The sequence below is a fragment of the Hippopotamus amphibius genome, chromosome 2, assembly GCF_030028045.1.
Source record: "Hippopotamus amphibius kiboko isolate mHipAmp2 chromosome 2, mHipAmp2.hap2, whole genome shotgun sequence".
In the NCBI taxonomy this organism is placed as follows: Eukaryota; Metazoa; Chordata; class Mammalia; order Artiodactyla; family Hippopotamidae; genus Hippopotamus; species Hippopotamus amphibius.
Window position 1 is genome coordinate 141,801,191 of NC_080187.1, and position 19,295 is coordinate 141,820,485.

The following is a 19,295-nucleotide window of genomic DNA, read 5'->3' on the forward strand; positions in this document are numbered from 1 at the left end:
TCCTGGCTGTTCCACTAACTACTACGTGACCTTGAGGGAACTCAGTTAAGACTTCTGAGCCTCAGTGTTCTCATCTATGAAATGGGGATAGGGGAACCCTCACTTACAGTTACTGTGAGGAGTGAGATCATATTTACCAAAGCACCAGGTGCAGTCTTTGACACGTAGTAAGTTCTCAATCAGTATTAGCCTTTCCCTCTTCTCCTTGGATACCTGCATTTTTTATGCAATTTTCTAAACATCTTAAGAAATGTTTTTAATTGCTTCAGTGAAAAACATTGTCTCTTCTGGTCCATGAGCTACCGCAGAAAGATTCCTGGAAAGAGACTCGGAGGACTTCACTGCAGTTGTATTTCTGCTACTTATAAATCAGACCCTCTCTGGACCTGTCTTCTGGGCTATAAAAGAAGGCTGCCTACCACACTCCCCAACCCAGGATGCTAAGAGGATTAAAGGAGATAACATAGGAGAAAGTACTTTGAAACCATGAAGTGTTCTACAGATGAAAGGAAGTACCATCACTTGCGTACAGTTCATAGGTAGACATTGCCATGACTCTACTTATGGGGACCCCAGACTGTGGCGATCCAGTCTATATGTGAGACACCCCAGAGAAAAGAAACCCAAGGAAGGAAGAGAGGAGGCAACTGTGGGGGCTGGGGGAGAGGAGAGAAGATACAGCAAAGGACCCAAGTTCACTAGTGTTAGTGGGTGTGGTCTCCAGTCAGATGGAAGTAAAGTGTAAGCTCATCAATTGCCATTGGGTGGCTCCTTTCTGAAACTAACAGGGGTCAGAGGGGTCTACATACAGTCTAGAGCAAGGGGGACTAAATGGAGACCACAGAGAATCTCTCAGGGTTTATTTATCAGTATTCAAGGAAGAACGTCATCAGAGAGACTGTAGATAGGAGTATTCTAGTCACCAAAGAGATGCAGGACAGAAATCCAACTTTTCCAGCTTTTCCAGAATAAAGTAGTGGTCACAATCACCATCAAGGCCACCTAATCTCTCCTCTTTGATTCTATGATCACCACCGCCAGTAATAACAATAATTACATCACTGTTCGCAGCTTCCATTTCTAAACTCTGGCTGTTTACAGGCACTGGGCTAAGTGCTGTATGTACCTCCTATCATTTAATCTTTATCATATCCTGTCACCAGAACAGGCACCATTATTACACCCATTTTACAGATCAGCAAATAGAGATTCCAATTATTCATTTGGAGAATGCTTATTCTTAAGAATCCTTAATCCAAAAACCTTAAGATCAGGGAAAGGATATAAAGGTCAAGAATAGTCCAGTCTCTGAAAAAGAATTTCCCTTGACGTGTAGGAACCAGTATTTCATTTTTCGCACTCAATAAAAGACAGAAAAAACAGAAGCAGTCAAAAAGAGATGGTCGATCACCCGTAAACCTTGAAGAGTCCTAATCTCCAGCCTTCTTTGTGACAGACAACCTCTCCTTCACATCGTTGGCTCATTTTCTGGCACGAGGAAGAATTACACTAACTAATGCAAAAGCAGCTTAGAGGTGGGAGACAGTTGAACCAATGAGAACAATTTGAATAACTTGACATTGGTACAGAAGGCAATGATTTCACTTCCTGCTTCTTATTGTGTACAGAGTGGAAAAGAAAAGACTTCTCAGCCATCACCCTAAAAAAAATTAAAAAAAAAAAAAAAAAGGAAAAAAAAAGCCACCAAGCCAGGGCTTGGCAATTAGTGTTGGAGTAAGTGATCATTTTGTGATTGCTCAGCTGGGGCCTGAAGACTTGTAAATGCATTTAGAGGACAGAAATAGAAGATGTTGTGAGAGAGCAGAGAAACCTGGCCCATTTGCCAGGAGAAAATGTCCCGAAGCTGCCGGGAAATTCACTCAGTCAGGGATTTGGGGTGTGTCTTCGTAAATGGGAAAAGTTAATAAACCAACTCATCGATGAAGCCAGCGCATATGCCTCGACCTCTTGACTCTCCTCTCTGTGAGTCCCCAGCCTCCTCTGGCAGCCCCGCTGTGCCGATCAGACCCCCTGGACCAGGTGCTGACCCTCTCATATGGATCCGAGCATCCAACCCACCCCTAATATGCAGACAGGCCCAAAATGGGGCTGGACTGATGGTAACCCATCTTTCTCACTCTTGATCCCTTTGTGGCCAACAGCAAATACTTAGGCAAGAACCGGCCAATGTGTCCAGGAGAAAACAGGACCCAAGGTCATGGGCAGGCTCACTGGTACCATCAAAACCTAATCCACCCAGACCCCCCCAGCCTGCAAAGCCTAGGGAATCTTGCAAAGCCCCACCAGCCCATCACTGCCACCAGCCAGCAGACCCAGATCATCTCAGAAGAGATGGTGGGTCACAGCCCTCTTCTGGGATCTCAAGGGTAATTCAAAGACAGGTTCTAGTACAACTCATTTCAGAGACACCTGAGATGCATCTCCCTCCACCTCTGTGGCCCATGGAAACACAATGGTTCCAGAAGCCCTCTCAGTTAGCCTGAGAGCTGCAGGTAACATAGTGCCCTAGCAGGCTCTGAGCACCAAGCCACTGTCGTCAGAAGGGACAGGGCCTCTCCCACGTCAGCAACTTCTGTCCCCCAAGTATGACCCTAGACCGCAAACTAGCACTCCATATGTCATATTCTTCCCACAGAGTAGTTCTGTCTGGCCCATGGAGTTGAGAGGTTTTATTTTTAGTTGCCAGTATTTAAAACTTGAGAGGTTTCAACTGGACCTCCAGCTCTTCTTGAAGGAAAAAAAAAAAAAACACAGTAAATCTGGCAACCCGAGGCCCCACCTCCTCACGGCAGCATTCAGCTGGAATTGCTTACAGGCTGCCCCTCAGAGGGAACACGTGGTCCCCAGCTTCCTTGTCCCCACCTGGTCCGCCACGAGCATTTGGCTTCGTGACCCTTGTATGAGTTAGTATGAAAAGGAGACTTCTCAGAGGTCAAAAGCTTCTTCCCCTGGGATAATTTACAGTGAAACTCAAATCCCCAATAAAATAAACACCTGAAACATCTGGTCCAAGGCCCTCCTCTGGTCCCAGCCACGCCCCCAGCTGCAAGGAACACACATCAGGAGAATCCCACCACAGAGGCTCAACTAGGGCAAGGGGGCGAGGGCTAAATGAGACGGCTGCAGGGGAGGCCTCAGTCCCCCACAGCTACTACATCAGGCCCCGAGCAATGGCCACACAGTGTGCTGTGTCCAGAGGAAGGAAAGAAAGTTCAGGCACAAGCAGGGGTGGCCACAACTGATTTAAAAAAATATTTATCAAGTACTCACTATGTGCTTGGGAAAACACACAGAGGCCTGCGGGGTGTGAGGCCAGAACTCCACAGAAGAGAAACAACTCCCCCACCACCATTGTCCATGATCTCTTCCTCTACATCCCCTCAACTTCCCTTGGATGCACTACCTCTCCCTGTGAGATTCCTATGCAGTCAGATGCCCTTCCTCTATTAAATGCAAAGTGCCTGGGCCAGTGCAACTCTCAAACAGCCAAAGGAAAGACTCATCTGCACACCATTCCTCCACTTTCTCCCCAAACACAACAGACTCCTGATTCCTATGGAATCTCTGCTCTTGGAGAACATGCCCAGCAGATGCCCAAAATGCTCACCATCTGCAAAGAAAGCCTGACTGAACAGCAAGGATCCCTCACGGGTGCAAACTGTTGGCATTTTCCCTAATCACTGGCCCTTGGCTTCCTTTCAAGCCAACCTCTCCCCAGCAAATGGTGGTCTTCCCATCAGATCCCAGAGTCTTCAGCCCAGAACTAGGCTTGGAGAGGAAGCACCAAGCTCTCATGATTCCACCCCAGCAGGTCTAGACAGAGTCAGCCTTGAGGGGGCCCCTCCATCCTCAGACATGGCAGTGGTGGGAGGGCAAAGGTGGGAGGAGGGAGGCACAGACAGATGGGATCCCACCAGAGCCATGTCACCTCCAGCTCTCCGAAAGGTATGTGACCTTGTATACAGGTGTCTCTGCTTTTCAGAGCTCTTCTCCATTGAACCCAGAATCTATTGAGACATGACACTTGGCCTGGCCCTGCTTTCCCTCCTCCAACCCCTACCCCATCACACACACACACACACACACACACACACACACCTACAAATGGTCTCAGGAATGTAGTATTCACATCACACACTACACTTATATGGGGAACTTCCTCTCATTTACATTCTCATAAAATTGCAAATTTCATCTTGGGAAGTGAACAAACTTGGGAGTGAAGAGACCCTCCCTCTAAGCCTTGGCCCTAGGCTTTTCCTTCCAAGAAGAACCTTAGAGATCATCAAAGCTAAAAACCTCATTTTAAGAGGGCAAATCGGAGGCCCAGAGAAGTGAAGGGACTTTCCCCAGGGCACACAGTGGCAAAGCCAGGTCCAGATCTCAGGCCTTGGGCTTCACTGCCCAGGACTCTCTCTCCCTGCCATGGGTCCCACCCAGGACCTAGGTCTACTCACATGTAGCGCAAGTGGGGGTTCTTGGCAAAGGCTCTGGGCTGGATGCTCCGAAGTCCTGAGTTCTTGATGGTCCTGGAGAGAGAGAAAAACAGAATCAGCAGAGCTTACGGGGGGCAGAGAAATGTCTCTGCCCTGGGCTGAGACTGACAGCCAGTGAGGTCAAGACTGGATGGTAGCCGCCCCTGTGCATTGAATGCATCTCTCCAACATCAGTCATCACTGGGTGGTCCAACTGACAGGGTGCAGTGGGGAGCATCTGGGCTCACACCCCACTGGGATCTGGGTGAGGGTGAGGGATGTGGTCATCCGGGCAAGTGGGTAAGAATCTGGTCCAGCAACTACAGCGCTGCAGTCCCCTTTGTGCCTCCTCCCTTCCCCACCCCAAATCCCCCACGGCCACTTGCATTGAATCCAAAGGAGGAGGTAGCTGGAAATTTCCTGCTCGACGGGGACCATTCCTCAAGCACAGGGCTGAGGAAGGAACACTAGCCCGGGAGACCTGGCTTCAGGTCCTGCCTTGAGACCCGAACTACGGGCTCAGCCCCGGCCCACCCTGTCCCCCACCCCAGAGCTGGCACACTCACAGCTTTTGGAGGCCGGTGTAGAGCTCCATGTCCACGGCGTTGAGCGTGTGCAGACCGCGCCAGTTCTCTATGTGTCTGCAGGGGAGAAGAAAGACAGGGTTCAGGTCAGCAGAGGGACCACAGGAAAGGCACTGGCTTTAGTGCCAGGGACCTGGGTTTGAATCCTGGAGCAGCCACCCGTGAGCCGGGCTTTCTACCAAGTCACCCGTCATCTCTGAGCCTGTCTCTTCCTCAGTGTGGTGCCACGCACGCCACCTGGCTGAAGGGCTCACTGTAGGACCCCAAGCGCCAAGCCCATGGACGACATTTAACATCCCTCCCTCGGCTCCAGGAAGACTACTCTTTAAATTCTCGAGATCCGATCTCCCTGTGGGTCTTCCTGACAATTTCCATCCGTTCTCTTTAATTCTTTTTCATGTATAGGATTTTTTTAAAGGGAAGGCTCATTTTCTAACTTCCTTCCCATAAAGACAATGCAAATGATGTGATTTAAAAAAGGGGGTGGGGGGGAGCTTGTTGGTGAACATGGCTTTGGGGAGGAAAAGCCCAGAAGGAACACACATCCCAGGGGCCAGACACTGACAATCCCCCTTGGGTGACCACAGCCCAACCCATCCGGAGTTCAACAACATCAATGGCTTGATAAGGCAGAACCAACTCCACAAAGGAGGAGTGACCAAAGGCCTGGGTGCATGGAAAGAACAGAAGGCTGGCGGTCAAGAAGCCCAATTCCAGCCTAATCTCTGTGACTTAAGCAGCTGTGGCTTTGGGCACAAGCTTTCAGCTCTCTGGGCCTCTGGTGTCCTCATTTGTAAAGGGAAAGGGTTGCACCAGATCAGCAGTTTCTCCCCCATCTCTTCACAAAGATCTCCTTTTAGAACTTTCTCCCAAGAGGCACCCTAAACATGTGTCGAGGAAGCACACACATTTATTAAGTAATAATTAATTCATCTCGGCTTTATTAATCCAAGATATAAATCACTGTTAACCAGAGCTTTTTATCAGCAGGCATAAACCGGCACTGACTCACCCAGTAGATAAATTCCAGCCCAAAGCAAAGGAACTCTCGAAAGTACTGTTAGCACGGAAGGGCTCATCATGGGTATGGATTTGATTTCCTTTGTTTGTTTGTTTTATACTGACAAAGCGCCAGGGACAAACATCCTGCATTACTGCTTTTGGGGTCCAGGTTGAGAACCAATAGACTGTTGGTTACCAAGGTCCTTTCCAGCTCTAGAGCTGTCTGAGAGGAGACCTGTCACACACAGCCACTACCCCAAGGAGCTCCAAGGGACCACAGGAAGAGGCCTCCCAATGCTCACACGGCCCTCCTGGGATCTGACTCTCCCATCAGTGCCCCCAGTCTACGCATCCTCTTTGCGAGGAGGGAAAAGAGGTGACAGCTCCCCCTGGGACAGTTACCCAAGGCACAGAAAAGTGGCAGCCACCTTCCCAGATATCTCCTCCCTGGCCCCACACCGCCCACTCCCCCCCACCCCATGGCTCTGCCATCTGCCACCAAGTAGCCCCAGAGCCAGGAAGGCCACAGGGAGGCGGTGACCAGGGCCTTTGGAAGCATCTCAGAGCAGTGCAGTGACAAGGCATGCCAAGAACCCTTTTGGTACCACATTCTCTTGGAGCCCCTGCTAGGCAGCCAGACACACTGGCATCTGCTGGGGACATGGGCCAGGTGGCCAGGTCGGTACTGAATTCCAACTCCAAACCCTCTCCCTGCAAGCCTCATGGCCCCAGGACATTTCACTTGGTCTGGTCTCACCAGGACAGGGACCCTGGCTCCATGTCATACAAAAAGGAAGGAGGAGAAGGATCTGTGCCAGCCCTACGCCCACCCAGGGTATTCACCGGGCCCTCGGTCCGTGTAAACTACCAAGTAGATTACAGTGTTTCTACAAGTGGCCATTCATTCACGGGAGCCCAGCTTCAGACAAGAATCTACTCCCAAGAAGCAGCTGTCAATCAAGTTATTTAAATAAATGAAATCATTTTTCTGAGCCCACATTAGAATTCCAGAAATGTGTTTTTATTATGGCTGAGTTGCCAATCATTACTGCATTCTAATACTTTACACCTCTCAGCCCTCCTGTCCTTATGCCCACAAACGACCCTTCCCATGCATAGGGCACACCGAGACACGGCAGCACAGTGGCTGAAGTCCTTGTGCAAAGGGCTCCCTGGTCAGTCGTATACGGCCCCTGCGGCCTCTTTTGGGTCTGAGTTTTCCTACATCGGGGTATAGCACTTTTACAGCTACAGTGCAACAGTGTGGTTAGGAATCGGGCTTCCAGATCCGGGTCAGCAAACTCCAGCCCCGCACAGGAGTACAGCTTGAGAAATGAGAATAATTTTTACATTTTTAAAAAAATCAAAAGTAGAACCCTATTTTGTGACACGTGAAAAGTATATGAAATTTACATGCCCGTGTTCACATCCATGCATTTACTCTTGTCTGTGGCTGCTTTTGCCCCACAAAGATGGAGCTGAGTAACTGCTGCAGAGACCCCCTGAAATATTGAGTTTCTGGCATTTTATAGAAAAAGGTTGCTGACCCCTGCCTAGAGACAGGCCGCCAGGATACAGATCCGGTCTCCATCACTACCTCCATGTGACCCTGTCCAGTTTACTTCACCCATTTGTGCCTCAGTTTCCTCATCTGTCAAATGGGGATGATAGAATACTTCCAGCATAAGAAGGACATGAGGATCGAATGGCTACATTAAAAAGCCCTTACAGCAGCTGGGACACGCTGTAAGTCTTCAGGTAGAGCCTGTGTTGATTATTTTTAAATCTGGGCTTTGTAGAGGCTGTGCAGTCTTCTCTCAGTTTTCAAGCTAAGAAGGGCAACCTGGTCCTGCTGGAAGTGGTCATTTCTCAGCAATCATTGATAAAAACTCCAAGTGGCAGAAGGGTGGAGGGGCAGTAAACCTGTCATTCATGACCTCCAGGAAAACTGTCCAAGCTGACATTATAAACAGCTTCCAAGGATGCACAGACGGCAACGCAGAGCAGGTTCCCAGGGAAGAGCAGGGCGGCGAAGGCGCAGCCTGACATTTGCAGTTGACATGGGCAAGGCGCCTGCCAAGTTTTCCCGATGACTCACCACTTGGTACCAGCCCCAGGGGGTCAGTTATGGTAACTCTGCTGGCTGCTTTGTGCTCATAGGGAGGCCCTGAGTTTAAGTGGAAAAGGCAGGCTCTAAAAATACAATAAAGAAGATAAAGTATGAGAGCAGTCTGCTTTGCTTTGGTTCGTGGTAAACAGAGGTTCCCCTCTACCTAGTACAATTACATGTGACTTCTTTTTGTGTGCTTTTCTGGGCCGTCCAGGTTGTTTTCATAGAACTTTGATTTTGTCATTTGAAAAACAATCAAGAATGATCGTGCTGTTAAAGGAAGGTGAGGCCCTTGAGCCCTGTGCGGGGCAGTCACTGGTCACCCTGTTCCAGGACCACAGCCTGCACCAGCCCATCCGAGCAGAGGCATCTCACGCGCCCACCCCTGCCAAAGGGGGATGAGAACTCAGAGCAATGCCAGGAACGCGGGTCAGCCGGACCCCCGGATCCTGTGTCTGTCCGCCCAGGTACAGTGTGTGGTGGTAGCTGACCCGCAGAGACCTGAAGCCTTGTTCTCAGCATGACTCCAGGCTCCCATCCCTACGTTAACTGCATCTGCTTTAGTCTCTTGAATACAATGGTTCCCAATTGGAGGCGATTTTGCCCCGGGGACATTTGGCAATGTCTGGAGACAGGGAGACAGGAAGTGGGGGACAGGGAGTGACACCGGCATCCACAGGGATGCTTCTAGACATTTCAGTAATGCACAGGACAGCATCCCCACGACAAGGAATTATCAGCCCCAAATGTCCATAGTACCGAGGGTGGGAAACCCTGCTTTATTATATAAGGCTTCTACCTAAGATTCCATGGAAAAAAAGTTTCATGGCACAAACAATTTTGAAAATGACTGTTTTACAGTAAACACCAAAAGGCCCAAGGCCACCACCAAAAAGCTTGCCTCTAGGTCACAGGGTCCAGGTGAGAGAAGAAAATCAAAAGCCACGGTTCTCAGGACACTCCCATGACAAGGTATTACTTGAGAGGAAATGAGGGGTCTTTGCCCATGGGACCATGGCCCAAGCCAGGTTCCACATTCTTGAAGCAATAATGGTCTCTTCTCACCAAGCTCTGGCTGGAATCCACTGCCTAGTGCCTTGCGCCTCCACCGAAAGGTATCCTTGTGCATTTCTAAGGCCTCGTCATTGCAGGTGGAGATATGAAATGTGACATCCAGAGAGTCAACTCAGTGCCCTTCCGTGACACCACAGAACCACAACTCTCTCCAGCAGCTGATGTACAGCATTTTTCCGGAGAGAGGAAGTGAGGCTTAATTCATGACAACACTGAGCTCTCGAGCCAGAGCTGGACTCAGGGCTACAGCTCAGAAAACTACAATGAGGTCATGGTCAAAGCACATGCTGCTTCCAGGTGGACTTGGGAGGGACAGAGCCACTCCCAATGGCTCACCCAGCACCCTTTCCTGAAGCAGGGAAACCCAATCCACAGCTGCTTCGGACCCCTGTGGAAATGAGCTAGGTCACAAGTGAAATATTAATTAATACTTTCACAGAGAATATAAAAATCCCTTGTGCTAGAATAAATCCAATTGTGCTTTTGTACCATGGCTTCTTCCTCCTTCTGTTTGGCTTGGGCCACTACGGTAATGAATTGGCAATCTCCAAGCATATAAAAATTAAACAGTGCAGATGGTGGTCCCTATTTTAATTAAAAACATGCCATGTGGATATGCTTGAGAGTTGCATATACCTCCAATATTTAAATCCTAAACACAGAAAACTCTAGAATACTGAGACATCAAAGTCCATCCAACACCAGGGGACTGTTTTGTTGGGGAGGCCCATGAGAAGGGGAAGGCACCCTTCACCTGGCAGAACTTTCCTCCTCACCTGGCTACCCAGCAAGACAAGGATTGGTTGGTGGGACAAGAGAGCATCCTTCCTTCCTTCCTTTAGATGGGGCAGGCCCAGTATTTCCTGGTTTTCCCAAGCTTTTCTCTCCTTCCTTGCTGTCAGATGGCTGTTATTTTTACTATGCTTCCTCATTGCTATTAATGAGCTGATCTTCATAACCAAATTTTCCAGACAACTACATTTAAATGCAAAACCTCTGCATGTTCAACTTCCTCACTGGATGTTTCTTTTCCCCCTAACATGCATTACACACCTCCCTGACTTTTGAAGCAGAGTAGAAAGAACATGACTTACATTTTCTTGATGATCCTGGACCATCATAACCTACCCAGCCCGCTGAGCTGTAGCACAGCAACCCCCTCAGAGGCTCTTAAAGTAGGCAGAACCTGCGCCCCTACCCAAAGTGGTCCTGACCGTGAAATGAATGATTCCTGAATTTTGATGGCTAATGTCTCCAATTTTAACGGTTTTCTGGCTCTTCTTTGCTAGCGGGCTGGGAACTTCCAACACGCTGAGACCAGTCTGCTCTGCAGTCCATTGGAGACCAGAAGTCAAGCGCAGGCACCCTGAAGGTAGGATGATCTGGAGATGACACCCAGCTCTGTGCTTAGAAGCCGGATGCCTCTGGGCCAGTTGTCCCAGTCTCTCCAGACCTCAGTTTCCTAACAGGAAACTGCTCACAGCTGCTGTGAGGGTGAAATAAGGCCATGCCCACGACCTCCATTCAGCTCTGATGCCTAGCACTAGTGCAGGGCGTAGCTGATTCCACGACTGTCTTCGGAACCGTGTGTTAAGGAAGAGAATATGAAAGTTAAGGGAATATGAAAAAATTCACACACAGACATGCAGGCACACAGAGATAGGGAGATATCTGTCCCTGTTTTCTTACTTTGTTTCTCATCCCCTTTCTGGATAATTGGGCTTGCCAGATAAGTAAGCACTCTTGTTGACTACTCATAATTCACAGTTTCCCGGTGGCTCCATCACTAGCATATTACATTCAGTATAGCCACTCTTGGAGGTACATCCTGGCAGGAGGCAGTTGAAGCTGGTGTTTCTCAGATGTTTTATATACGAGTACCCTGCTCCTCCAACACAGGACGTAAGAGTTTCGGATAACAAGGCTGGACAGATGTGCCTTCCTCTCCAGATGTCCCCGTGCCCCGTCAGACCTAGGGTTCCCATCACCTCCTCATCAGAATCCTGTCCTAAGACAGATACCCAAACTGAAGGCTGGAGTTGGGTGCCTGGGGAAACTAGCCTGGAATTTCATTTCCTAGTAAGTCAGCGTTGGAGCACACACATGCTTGAATGTGTCCACACACGCACGCACACACATGCACACGCGTGCACACACACACAAAGTGTGTGCCGGATGTTTGACCTCCCAGCCTTGTGGGGTGAGGAGGAAACTGATTTGTTACCCAGGCATATTATGTGTAGTGATCCTGACAGAAGCATTAGCTTTCAATTATCTGATATGTTTAGCCTCATAAACAAACCGTCTGGCGCACCAGCTCCATGGAGCGCAGGTACCAGGGGGCTGGGGAGAGCCGCAGCGGATCACACCAGCCACGTCACCCGGCTCTCCCTCCCTTGACAGCTGTCAAGGGGGCTTCTAGATGCCCAGGGAGCCTTCCTGGACTGGCAACCCCAGCATGCCAGCATGATTTCACGCCAGCTGCCCGCCAAGGACCAGAGAAAACCAGCCCCACATCACAGACACCCCCGGGACCACAGAAAGGAACATTCAGATCGTGCAGTGAACAGATGGAAGATGGCAGCATCTGTGTCGGCTTCCTGATCAACTCCAAAGCGCGTGCCAGGAGTGAGCGGGGAACGTTTGTGCGCACACCTATACCCTTCAGATGCTGAAATGCTGCGTCTCCTAACGGAGTAAAGGTCAGTGGGACCTTAGCCAGCTCGCTGAGGAGTCCAAGCTGCTCTGCTCAGGTCCCAGCCTGTGACCAGACTGGCCTGCCCCTCACCCGTCTCTCCGGTTCTCCCCATTTTCACTGCTACCCACTCATCTGTGCACCGGGGAGCCACCGCCTCTAACTGCAAACGGCCACTGCCTCCTAGCTGGCCTCCCTGCTTTCACTCTTCTCCTTCCACAGTCTCCCCTCCAGAGCCATCATCCTCTCCCCTGCGTACAACCCTCCAACTGCTTCCTTTGGTCCTTGCAATAAAATCCAAAACCCTGGTGTACCCCCCCCAAAAAAAAAAAATTAAAAAAAAATAAAAATTAAAAAAAAATAAATTAAAAAAAAAATCCAAAACCCGGGCCGTGGCCCACAAGGTCCCATGTGAGCTGATGATCAGCTGCTTCGTGGCCCCTCCTCTGAACACATTTCCCTGGTTTTCTCGGCCCCGGTTACACTGACATGCCTTCTGTTCTTTAAACCTGTCGGGCTTATTCCCAATCAGAACTTCCATGTAACACTCTTCCCTGACTCCTTTTAATCCCTCAGGCCTCCCCTCCAAGGTCACCTACTCAGACCAGCCGGGCCCGACTCCTCTGTGCGCCCACGCCCCCTCCCCCGCCAGCTGCTCTGGCGCAGGCCCCTGGTATGTCCTTCACAGCCCTTCATAACCATCTGCAGTTGTCTTCTTTGATTATTTGATTATATGTTTGCTGTGTCTCTAGAACTACAATACAGGAAAACAGAGGTCCTGTTTGTCTTCTTCCCCACCCCCCACCTCCAGAATCTCAAATAAGAGCAGTTACCCCAGGATAAGTGCACGCCTGGGAAGCCATCCAGCTTGGTGCTAAATAGCCACCTTGATGCCCCAACTCATGCCAGAGGTTTTCCAGGCTCTGCACGGTCCTCACCCTGGGCCCTGCTGAGCAGCCCAGAGCCCTAAGCCAATCCCACGGGAACCCTGAACTTGATCTCTAAGGAGGAATGTGGCCCAGGGCAAACCACTCAACACCCTAACTGGGGACAGGCAACTTGGGGACTCACTAGAGAGCCCAGAAACGAGGTGATCCCAGAGGTCTCAGGAGGCTCAGGGACCAGATCTCCCCACCCAGGACCACATGTCAGGTCTACTGCCAACCATGAGGGTCAGGAGTTGGGAAGTGGGCAGGGCCTCCTCTCACCAAACATCACAGCAGATGAGATGATGCTCTTGGTACCGGAGCACAGCTTTTCCATCTTTCCCTTCCCCACATGACTGTGGTCTTCTCTAGAACACTAGTTTTCTGAGGGCACTGATGGAGAGTTTGTGTCCCCAGTGCTATGCAAATGCTCAGTGACAGATGACAATGAATGAATGAAAGAACCCCTAAGTGATCAACAGCAAGCTGAGCTGTTTCGCCCTCTACCAGCTCGCCTGTGGCCCTTCCCTTGCCCTCACCCCTTCTCACCTTCTTGGGGACCCATTCCATTATTTTCCCTCTCACCTCTGTCCCCTCGCTCTCATCCTCTTAGATTTTTCCATCAGCATACAAACACATCCTAGGAGAGCCCATTTCAAAGAAAATCTCCTGGACTCGATGTTCTCCAGCTACCAACCCATGTCTCTCCACCTCCATGTGGCAGATGTTTTAGAAAGAATTGTCTACATCCCCAGGCTTTACTTCCTCACCTCCCTTTGGGTCTTCATCCAAATCTGTCTCCTGTCCCCACCACTCCACTGAAACCACACCATCAAGGTCACCAGTGGTTTCCACACTGGAAAACCCAACAGATTCTTCTCTGTCATCCAGTTTCCCAGTCTCTCGGCAGCATTTTACCTAGTTAACCACTCTCTCTGAAAACATTCTCTTCTTTCTACCTCCCTGGCTAGCCCTTCTTAGTCCCTTTTGGCTGGTTCCGTTGTCTTCGTCTGATCCCTCAAAGGTGGAGTCTCCAGTCTCGCCCCCACGGGGATCTCAGCCAGGTGCTCGGCTCTGAACACCATCCACGTGCCCAAACATGTCTCTAGTCAGACCTCCTCCCTGAGCTCCGGCTCTCCCCTGGTATGTCAGCAGGTCCAAGGCCGGCCCTTGCTGTCCTCCCACTTGGGCTTCTCCATCACAGTAACCGGCACTGGTACCACCCAGTTGTCCAAGGCAAACTCCATCACTGATTGTTCCCTTCCCTTCCTCCCACACCCCCACCTTAGCAAGTCCACCTCCACAAGAGATCATCAGCTCTGCCCCCTCCTCACCATCTCCACTCTTACCACCCCTCATCACCCAGGCCACCGTCACATTACCAAGACCACTGCCTTCAAACCATGACCACCGCTTCCACTCCCACCTGACTAAACCTGTCCCCACACAGAAGTCTGAACGAGCTTTTCACAGCATAAATCAGATCACATCCCCCGCCTCCACCTTCCCTCCCCACCCCCCACTCCCACCCCCAAATAAACCTCTAATGGCTTCTGCATTTGGGACAGAACTCAGACTCCACCTCAGCCAGCAAGATCCTCCAAGTCTGGCTCCTCCCTCTCCCTCCTCAGCTCAAACCAAGCTTACCTTTGTTCACTTGGCTTTAGTCTCACTGGTCTCCTTTCTAGTCTTCAAAACATCAAGCTCCCTCCCCCCCTCTCAGGACCTTTGCACTTGGTTTTGCCCTTGGATTCCCCTTCAACGTTAATCTCCTCAGGGAGGTCTTCTCTGATCAACCAGCTAAAGACATCTGTGTCATCTTTCTCTGGATCAATAGTTCTCAAGCCGGGGTGGATTTTGCCCCTCAGAGAACATTTGGCAATGTCCGGGGACATTTTTGTTTGTCACAATTGGGGAGGTGCTACTAGCATCGAGTGGGTAGAGGCCAGGGATGTTATTAAATATCCTACAACACAGGACCACCCCTCACTCACAACAAAGAATTTTCCCCTCCAAAGTGTCAGTAGTACCAAGGTTGAAAAATGTTGCTCTAGTTATTTCCTTTATATCATTTGACAAAATCTATAATAAGCTCACGTACGTGTTTATGTGTTTATTGTCTCTCCCCCAACAGATGCAAGCTCTCTGAGGGCAGTCCACCGGTCTATATTATTCACCATTGTATCCACAACACTCAGCCCAGGTCTTAGTACACAGTAGAAGATTTAAATGAACAAATTAATAAATGACTGTTCTTCCTCAGACTGTTCTTCCTGGAACCTTGCAGCAAGTCTTGTGGCCCCTTGGAGACAGTTTCCTCTTGTCTACAGATGAGACACAGACCACAATGATCATAAAACCTCCAGTTCCTACTAGACATCTCAGCTTTGAACTAGGAGAGAAGGAGGAGGTCTTTGATCAAGAGCAGAAACAGCCTAAGGCAGGGAGAGACATATTAGCTTTGATCCTTTCTCCCCAATGGGCCTTGGAGGAGAAAGTCTGAGCAAGAAGGAAAGTCTAGTCTAGGCCAGAGCAGCTGGCTTGAAAGTAATCCAATAGTGCAAGCTCTGTGCCTAAGAGCAGCTGGCCCCAGGGGTCCTAAGAGTGCTGCCCTTCGAGTGGCCAATTTCCTTAGGAAAATATGAAACCGCCAGGCCACCCTTTACTGAATTATAAAGCACTTATCACTTCTTTAATAACTACCCGCATGGAGGACTTAATTCACTCAATATGGAAGTTATAAAGGCGAATTCGTAAGTGAGCGTTCGGCTCAAGTGCATTGCATAAAGACTTACGAGGGCAATATTTTCCCCTATTAAAAGGGTAGATTTCCTCACTGCAACCCAGCCTCAGAGTTAATGTAGAAAAGTCACTCCAAAGCTCCGGGCGCTTTCATGGCGAGAGGGTAATTCCAGGTCACTGGAAGGAAAGAAAGTCCTTGACTTTGCAGGAATAGTTATCCCCGGAACCCAAGGGTGTCAGAGTAACCATCAGGAAGACAAGATCACAAGGGTGGTACCTAGCCCTCCCTCTGCATGGCAAGCCAGGATGGGACCAAGCCACAGAGAAGAGAGACGTCACAGGACAGAGGAGGAAGGGTGAGCTGGGCCAAGACTGGAAACAGGATGTGGAGTGGGAGGCTACAGGGAGAGAGGCAGGCTGCTTTAAAGCATCACTGTTGGAAGAAACACTGGCTTAGATCCGAAACCTAAAAGGAAGGCGTCAACAGCATTAGTCCTTGTAATCTGTAAGGAAAGCAGCACTGCAGTTCCTTAAGGTTCCAAAGGATTCCATCTTGGGGGCTGGAGAGATAGCCCTCCTTACTCGGTGAGGGAAATGCCGGTTTTTGTCTTGTTAACTTTTTTCACTTTCTTGCTTCAGCCTGTGAGCGGTGTCCTATCCTCTGGCAATAAGCCATCTGTTCTTTTCCCCATCTACTCGCCCTCTTGGAAAGCATCTCTCTGTTCACATGACTTCAATTACTGCCTAATTAGAGATGAATTCCAGTTCTCCAGCTCTACACTTAATAGCTAACCTCTCCACCATCCTGTCTTCCTGTTCTCACAATATGCACTCCCCCGGACACCTAAGAACAAAAATGTGGACAGAACAGCTCACTCTTACCTCCTGAATGCTCCCAAACTACCTCTGCTGAGTCCTCCTGACCTGAAACATTAGAGCAAATATGGAGAGTAGATTTCCACTTACATGCAATACCAGCGGGTTAGTGAGAGTTAACACAGATTGCTGCGTTTAGGAGGAGTCTGTGGTTGAGCCGGAAAAAGAACTGTGATTGATTAGTGATGCCTGCCCTGGGCACAGGATGCAGAAGGGCAACATAAATACCATCTATTAACCATATCTATCCAAGGAGACTCTTGATATCTCTCTCTCACTTCTTTTTAGATTCAAGTCCTACCAGTTCCTCCTCCATTGATATTTCCAGTAGCTCTCCTCATCTTTTTATTTCCACAACCCCTACTTGAGAGAGCCTAATGTCCAGACGAATACAACAACCTCGTAGCAGACCTTTCAGTTTCCAGCCTGTTCTAGGCTCCACTTCTCCAATGATGACGTTGAATTTGCCCCTCAAAGACTCAAGACCCTCCAGCAACTAGCAAATGCTTCTTATGCCAAATCAAAACTTCTTAGGAAGCTAAAGCCTGCAGGGAAAGCTGTAGCTGAGGAGAAGGGGTTGTACAAAGAGTCACAGATCCTTTGAGGACAGAAGCAACTTTTTCTTTATTCCCTGTGTCCAACCCATTGCACTCCCAAAATGTTTCCCTGAAGCTCGAATCCAAATCGAAGCTGAGAGGAAAGGGGGATTGCTAGTGGGGTTTGTATGACTGGCGTTTGTAACTCTCCTCATTCCCATCATCCCAAATCCCCTCATCCTTCTGTCACAGAAAATAAAAAGTCAAGCTGTATGAGGGAGGTGTGCTCACCTCAACAGAGAAGCCAGCCTGTCAAGTTTCACCATCCTCCTCTTCCCTGCTTCTTCTCTAGAATTTTGGAAGCAGTTTGGTACAGTAAAAAATAATAATAATAATAATAATAATAGGCTTTGCATGAAAAAGGAATGAAACTGAGTTATTTGTAGTAAGGTGGATGGACCTAGAGTCTGTCATACAGAGTGAAGTAAGTCAGAAAGAGAAAAACAAATACTGTATGCTAACGCATATATGTGGAATCTAAAAAAAAACGGTACTGATGAACCCAGTGGCAGGACAAGAATAAAGATGCAGGTGTAGAGAATAGACATGAGGACACAGAGGGGGAAGGGGAAGCTGGGACGTAGTGAGAGAGTAGCATTGACATATACACACAACGAAATGTAAAATGGTTGGCTAATGGGAAGCTGCTGCATAGCACAGGGAGACCAACTTGATGCTAGGTGATGACCTAGAGGGATGGAATAGGGAGGATGGGAAGGAGGCTCAAGAGGGTGGGGATATGGGGATATATGTATACATACAGCTGATTCACTTTGTTGTACAGCAGAAACTAACACAACAATGTAAAGCAATTATACTCCAATAAAGATCTGAAAAAATAATAATAACAGGCTTTGGAGTCAGCAATAAACTTGAATCTGTAGCCTGCCACTGATTAGCTTGGTAACTTTCCTTGGACTCAGTCTCTGCATCTATAAAATAGGGATAATGATGCTGATTTCATGGAAGCGTCATGAAGACGAATTAAACAGTGTTTGTACAAGACCTAGCACATCATTTGGAATATGCCAGAGCTCAAAGAATGTTGATTTTCCCCTCCAAAAAAAACAGTGTGGCATCATAAGAAATACATATATTTGGTCCGCTCCCATTTGTAGACACACAGCCCCTAAAACCCTGTGTCTTTCGGTGATGCTTCTTTTTGTATGATAATTGGATGGCCTGTGGCTGGGGGTTCCTGGAGAGCCTCAGGATGGGGACTTGCAGCTAGGGAACCCCACCAAGTGACTAGAGGGTTGGAACTTTCAGGCCCGCCTGACTGGAGGTTGAATTAATCATCAAAGGCCAATAATGTAATCAATTATGCCTACATAATGAAGCCTCCATACAAATCCCAAGTAAGTTCCGGGAACCTCTGGGTTCATGACCACGTGGAGGTGCCGGGAGGGTGGCACACCTGGAGAGGGCCTGGAACCTCCGTGTCCCTTCCCACACCTTGCCCTGTGCATCTCTTCCATTTGGCTGCTCCTGAGTTGTATCTTTTTAAAATAAACAGTAAGTAAACTGTTTTCCCACGTTCAGTGAGCCACTCTAGCAAATTACCAAACCCAAGGAGGGGGTCCTAGGAACCTCTGGTTTATAGCTGGTTGGTCAGAAGCTCAGATGACAACCTGGACTTGTGGTTGGCATCTGAAGTAGTGGGGTGATGTAGTCTTATGGGACTGAGTCCTTAACTGCAGGATCTGGCACTCACTCCAGGCAGGTGGTGTCAGAACTGCATTGAACTGTAGGACACCCACTTGGTGACCACAGATAATTACGGGATTGATTATACAGTATGGGGGCAAAATCACACATTTGATGGCCAGAAGTGAAGAACTGTATTGAGAGAAGAGCAGAGAAAAAAGAAGTGAGTTTTTTTCTTCTCAAGCTGTCACCGGATTGTACAGGGATTGAGGTCAGGAACTGGGGCCTCCATGGCTGGGAGAGTGACTGTGCTTGTAGCTGCAGTGGCCGAGGCTGTGATATGCATGTAGCATGAGACCCTCTTTCCCACCTCTCCCCACACCTAGGTCTCCTAGCAGAACACAGCCTGCACTTTAAAACACAGCCCAACAAAGCACTTGCCGCTGGGGCTGGTTCCCTCCTGCTTCCTCTAAGCCATTGTTCCTCTCCCTGCCAGCCAGCCCGCCCCTGGGTACCTAACGATGTTCAAGAAGCTGAACATCTTTTT

At 49.1% G+C, this 19,295-nt stretch overlaps 1 protein-coding gene across 6 annotated transcripts in view; it reads right to left on the minus strand.

Moving 5' to 3' along the window:
* NTRK3 (neurotrophic receptor tyrosine kinase 3) overlaps nucleotides 1-19,295 on the minus strand; it is a 369,697-nt gene that overhangs the window by 292,256 nt on the left and 58,146 nt on the right. For all 6 annotated transcript variants that reach the window (XM_057721553.1, XM_057721552.1, XM_057721554.1 and 3 more), the window contains 2 exons: nucleotides 5,063-5,137; nucleotides 4,479-4,550 (listed from right to left, as the gene is read on the minus strand). In XM_057721553.1, the coding sequence (XP_057577536.1) occupies nucleotides 4,479-4,550; nucleotides 5,063-5,137 (147 nt within the window). The remainder of the gene's footprint in view (nucleotides 1-4,478; nucleotides 4,551-5,062; nucleotides 5,138-19,295) is intronic.